This window comes from Physeter macrocephalus, unplaced genomic scaffold (assembly GCF_002837175.3).
Source record: "Physeter macrocephalus isolate SW-GA unplaced genomic scaffold, ASM283717v5 random_1370, whole genome shotgun sequence".
Classification (NCBI taxonomy): Eukaryota; Metazoa; Chordata; class Mammalia; order Artiodactyla; family Physeteridae; genus Physeter; species Physeter macrocephalus.
In genome coordinates, this window is record NW_021146325.1 from 756 (window position 1) to 6,578 (window position 5,823).

The 5,823-nt window shown below is 53.6% G+C and overlaps 1 protein-coding gene across 1 annotated transcript in view; it reads left to right on the top strand.

The window, feature by feature from the left end:
• The first annotated feature begins 1,813 nt into the window (after nucleotides 1-1,813).
• Nucleotides 1,814-5,823, top strand: part of LOC102993414 (peroxisomal membrane protein PEX14) — a 7,756-nt gene continuing 3,746 nt past the window's right edge. Inside the window, exons 1-2 of the mRNA XM_028486538.2 lie at nucleotides 1,814-1,917; nucleotides 3,081-3,178. Of these exons, the coding sequence (XP_028342339.1) occupies nucleotides 1,836-1,917; nucleotides 3,081-3,178 (180 nt within the window). The 5' untranslated portion in view covers nucleotides 1,814-1,835. The remainder of the gene's footprint in view (nucleotides 1,918-3,080; nucleotides 3,179-5,823) is intronic.

Sequence of the window (5,823 nt, forward strand, 5' to 3'; positions counted from 1 at the left end):
CCTCTGATGCCATTGTGGGCTGAAAGCCTATTTCCAACCACTGACTGCATAGTCACCAAGAAGAAGAATATGCTAAGACAGGATTCTCACATCAATGTCCCAGCTCTGCTAAGCGGTACCTGATAGTCACATGGCTGCCCTTGGATGGCCTGTGATCTGGTGGAGACAGAAAGCATAGCTCCCCTTGGAGCAAAGCAGAGATGTCATCAGTTGTTTCCACGAAGCTCTGATCTTTAGTCTCTGCTTTAAAAAAGAAGAGACATTGAAAGATCAGTCACGATGGTGAAAAGAGAATTTAAAAAACATCTGCTAAATTAAAAAACAAAAAGGAGAGAGGTAAGCTGTTATCTTGTTTTATAAATATGTAAAGGTTTAGGCTGGGGTAGTCTATGTATTCCTTTCCTTGGCATTTTTGATCTTAGAAATGGAATTTTTAGTCCATTACACGTGTAAGAATTGCTTGACTTTTATACTTAGGAAATTTTCAACCTGGAACGTAAGGCTCCATTTTATGAGTTTCGGCTCAGCTGTGGGTAATAACTCACACGATGGTTGAAAAGCACTTTGCAAAATAGAAAATGCTTCTATACGTATGCTAAATAGTGATCTTCATTTAGGAGTTGCTCTTGAAATGAGTTCTGTGACAGGCCCCTTGTGAGAGACCTCCTTTCCCTTCCCCAGTACAGAAGCCTTAATGTAGAAGTTGCTGTCTTTTCCTGTCTGGGGCCCGAAAGGAGTAAGAACCAAAGTCTCCTTTGGTCACACCTGCCAGTTACCACACCTGCCAAGCTTGTACTGTGCCACCCCAGTAAAGTTGGTGACTGGTCTCACGCTCCTAAGATGGGGGGGGCGCCATGTCCTGAGCTTTAGGAGTTTGGAGCCCATGTTCTTTCGTCCAGCTCTCCCAGCGGGCACCTTGCCGCCCACCTCTATCCCTTCACACCTCAAGCAGGCAGTCAGTTACCAGCTGCGCCCCGTCTGCCTTCCTCCTGAATGTTCCGAGATTCTCGGAGAACATTCGAGATTGCCCTGCAGCATCAGCTTCCTTTTTCCCCCACGGTCAGTTTCTCCTGGTTCTGCCCCTTGCTCCCCCTTCTGCCCCATGTCTCAGTTCTGGGAGAGTCTGGCTGCATTTAACTCTTATCTGAAGGAAGCTTGATCTGAGGATTCAAGGCTTTTCGAAGAAGAATGGGTGTGGCTTCCTTAGGCAGCCTCGGAATACTCATATTATTATCCGCTCCTAGTGAAAGAGCCAAAGGTCCCACGGATCTGTTATGGATTTTGATCTTGTTTCTTGAATAATTTTTTTGTTTATTTGTACTTGTTTGTTTCCGAATGGAGAATTCATTCACGTGGTTCAAAATGTTAAAGGTTCAGAAAAGTGTACAGCAAACTTCCCTCCCACTCCCCCCTGGAAGCCACCAGTGGTATCACTTTCTTGTATAACCTTTTGCATTTTTATGATATACAACTTTTAAAGTAGAATTTTGAGTATTTTTGGACACAGAAGTATTGTATATAGCAACATTGGAAAATCTAAAAGAGCCAAAAAGTGCTCCATCGTAGTGGGTCAGATTGATTTTTTGTGTCCCTGTTCCCTGGTTCTGGTCCTGATTCAGACAGAGTTGTTGGTTTTTTTTATGTGGTTGTAATCACAGCCTCATAATTTTCGGATGTCTTGTTCATTTACGGTGTGGGCGTAGGGTTTCCGAAAGTTGGTTGGCCGGAGAGAAAGTTGGTCGGCAGAATTTGAGAGACAGTTGAAGAGTATCCCAAGTACATAGCCATTCCTCACGTGCACCTGCTTCTTGCAGAAGTACCTGCTCCCCCTCATCATGGGCGGCCGGGAGGACAGGAAGCAACTGGAGAGGATGGAGGCGAGTCTCTCAGAGCTGAGTGGCAGCGTGGCTCAGACAGGTAAAGATTAATGACTCCACCAGGTCACCCCTCAAAGCCTTCTCCGAGCAGCCCCTCTTTGCCCCTCCCCTCTCCCCTCCGTCTCCACTTTATGTGGTGACTTCATTTATCTGCTCTGAGAATCTGTTCACATTTGCAAATGAAGCCGCCGTCATTTCGGTTTAATTTGAAATTGCTTGTTTACTGTCGGCGCGGCCTCAATTAATTATGTTTTTACGGAAAGGCTCCCAACCTCAGAATATTAATAAGGGGAATAAAATGACAGCCTTTCTAAGGGCTGTAAAGTTCATTTTTAATTTCTGCTTCTATGAGGTTTTCAGGGGGGTTTTCAGCAATTTTCCCCCTTCCCTCTAAGAATCCAACACAGGGTCAAGAGAGGCTGTAATTACTGTGGCTCCAGGACCCCGGCCACCTCCTCTGTCATCGACTCCACGGGGCTCACGTTCATTACCTGGTGCCCCAGCGATGGCCCAGATTAGCTGGGCCTGTCGCGCCAGAGGTGGTTTTCTCCTTTATAAACTTGTTTACTAGATGGAGCCTCTGAATCTAAAAACTCTGGCAAACTAGAGAGCCACCTGTCCCAGGCAGGAGTCTGTCCCTCGGGGGCATGTTTGTGAAGCCCTCGGAAACCCTCTGGAGCATGTGCCCTGCTGGCATGTCTCCTTGGAGGCTGACGGTGGACCGGGAGCTCCAGCAGCCTCTGGGTCGGGTGGGGAGGATGGGAAGGAGCAGTAAGGGGGTGGGGTTTGCAGTCGGTAACCACTCCGGGGTGTTGTGGACTGAGGTGTCCCTCTCCCAGGACTGGAGACTTTCCATGGGTTCTGCAGTGGCGTGGGGAGGCCCGGGAGATGGGGGATGCAGGCAGGATGGAAGTTGCAAGAGCCAAGCGAATCATAGACAGATATGATTAGAGGGGAGAGGTTTTGGACGGATATACTGTTGACCACGGACAACTACACAATAGAAAGATAAAGTAGAAATACTAGAGGTTAGATACAGTGCAGGTAGATGCCCCAGAGTGCAGATGAATTATAGGGATTGCACGGGCCAGTGGGGCGGGGGGGAATGTCTGCAGATAAATTAGATGCAGCAGCTTATAGGTGTGTGGACAGAAGGAAGAATCTGTATCATTTAACAGAGATGCAACTGCTCTTTCCTCCCAGTGACTCAGTTACAGATGACTTTAGCCTCTGTCCAGGAGCTGCTGATTCAGCAGCAACAGAAAGTCCAGGAACTCGCCCACGAACTGGCCACAGCCCAGGTACCTGTCCCTGACCCTCTGGTCCCTCTAGGTCTGGGTCTGCCCTGCACGGCTCTTCACTCCCGTCCCTTGTGCCCAGTTCACTGCATCCACTGGGGTCTGATGTTGTCTCTTCTGACACCGGTGACCCTGCCCTTGTAGAGACAGGAGGCGGTCACCGTGCGGGTGGTGTGGCATTCAGTGACGGAGGCTGTCCCTTCTGTCTCCGTGTCACCTTCCAACAGGAGGGAGGAAAAGCAGCTCTGTGCCTGTGGCCCTCCCGTGGCAGCACACGCCCCAGATATGGTGGTGGCCGGTGTCGACACAGGATGGTCTCCACCGCAAGTTAGGTCAGAGGTCCCGGCATTGCCAAGAGCGATGGCAGGGAACAGGGTGGGAGGAGTGTGCCCAGACCCTGGGCTGAAACGCTGCCGTGGGTGGGTTCCCCAAACCCAGGCCTCGGGATCCGGTAACCCCCAGAGGAGCGTAGACCCACCTGGGGTCGACTGAGGCGGCTTTCTTGCCTCACTTTGCACACGTGGCGCTGTCTAGGCAACATCAGCCCACCGGGGTTCAGGCTCGCCTGTACCCTGTGCTACCTGTGTGACCGCGGACAAGCGGCTCGCTGTCCCCTCGTCTGTAAGAGGGAGCTGTACCGCACCTCCCTCGTTGCCTGTCCCCACTGAGGACAGAGCCTGGCTCCCGTCAGCCCCAGGGTGGCAGGCCTTGGGTCTGGGTTCTGTGCGTGTGTGACAGGGTGTTCCCGAGACAGACTGGGCCCGGGAGACAGTGTCCAGTGGCTCCAGGGCGTCCACTGCCCCCCGCCACTCCATCCCCGCCTCCCGGGTTGCTTTCTGGCTGCTTCCACTCAGCCGTGCTGTAAAGGATCTCGCTCCAAGCAGCTCTCCCAGAGGAAGCCCCACCCCAGTGCGCGACTCCGGGTGAGCCGGCGCTCCTGTGAAGGGGGTCCCCGAGAATCCTCTCGTGGGGTACCCCACCCACGGAGGCCAGTGGCCACCGCCAGCCGCCGCGCACGCTCCCCGCGGGCCGGCCGGCGGCCCATAAAGCAGCCGAGGAGGCGGTCACGGCCTGCGACCACCTCTCCTCCATTGTCTTTTGGAGCGGCAGCCTGCCAGTGGCCAGAAGCCTTTCCAGAAATTGGAAAACTGTTTTCAGACCTTAAGCATTAAGATTAAGACCACATGTTGCATCTGGGGGGGGGGGGGGCCCGGGGTAGCGTTTGGTGGTTGAGCATCGCCTCTCAGGGCGTCTTGTGCTTGTTTTTCTGATGCGCCCCCCGCCCGCCCCCAGCCCCTTTCGTTCTCTGCCATGCTGAAGCCGTGCTCACTGGTGTCTAAACCCATCTGTGTGAAGGCTTCGGTTACCCCATAAAGCAAAGACTCAGAGCTGTGTTTTCTCAGCTGTAATGTAAGTTTTTATATGTGGCTTCCAAACCCCTACTGCAGCACTGTAAAAAATTAAAAAGAAGAGCATTCAGTAATTAAAAAACCTACATAAAACTGAAGGCTGGGAGTTTTCTACAACTGTTTTTTAGAGACTGGCTAAAAAGCCCCAGATGTCAGATTTTATTTCGAAATCCTGGCATCTGGCACCATATGCGTTTGGAAATTTGAGTCCTTTGTAGGCCAGTGAGTGGAAATTGCTCCCTTGTTAATGGGCTGCTATAGCTTTCAAGGTCTCAGAGAGGCCAGAGCAGTGGCTCCTGGGTCTGCGCTGTCTGGTGGTCTGGAGTGGGGACCCCGAGGGGATATGTGTGAGGGCGGCCGAGCGCCTGTGTGCGCTCGTTCCGAGGCTGCCCGGGGTTTCTTTCCTGAGGCCTGCAGCCCCCGCGGGGGGCTTCCCGCTGCAGAGCCGGGCCAGGCTGCCGGCTGAGGCAGGACCCACGCACCCATCACCCCACCTTAGAGCCCCGCAGGCTGGTGGGAATGTGCGGGGCCCCTCCGTGCTGCCAGCCTGGGGCTTCCGCATGCTCTTCTGAACTCAGGGCCCGGGTGTTCTGTGGCAGGCAGCGGGGGCCTTGTACCCGTAGGCAGAGGCCCACGCACCCGAGGCCATCACACCTGGGTCTGGCCCGTAAACACTTCGCAGGCAGCTTGGCCGAGGCAGCTGCCGTTTGGGGGACCTCCTCTCCATCTATCCCAGCAAGATTGCCAAAGAAAGGTGTGGTCGTCTGAAGTTTATACAGAAAGCAGTGTCAAAGGGGAAGGTGTGCGGGGAAGGGTGGCGTTTGTCTGAGGTTCCTGTGGCTGCTTCCCCTGTGGGCCCTCCTCCGGGACGTCTTCGTTCCCTCTGCTGAACCTTCAGGGTCATCCCGAAGAACAGCTGCAGGTGGGCGGCCTGGCCCTCGGCTCCTGGCTGTGCAGACAGCGGGGCCCAGTGCGAGGCTTGACGTTACAGCTGCGTGGGGAAGGGTATCCTGGGCGAAGCCTGCCTTCTGGGCATGATTGAGAGTAGAGCTGGGGGATGGGCCAGGCAGGTGCTCAGGTGTCTCCCTTGACACTCCAAGGTGGCTCCAGGTACCAGGCTCCTGGTACCTGTGGTTGAGGTGGCTGCCTATCCCAGACCCAGAGTTCCCAAATGTGTGTGTGAGACCCAGAGTTCCCGTGTGTGTGTGTGTGTGTGTGTGTGTGTGTGTGTGTGTGTGT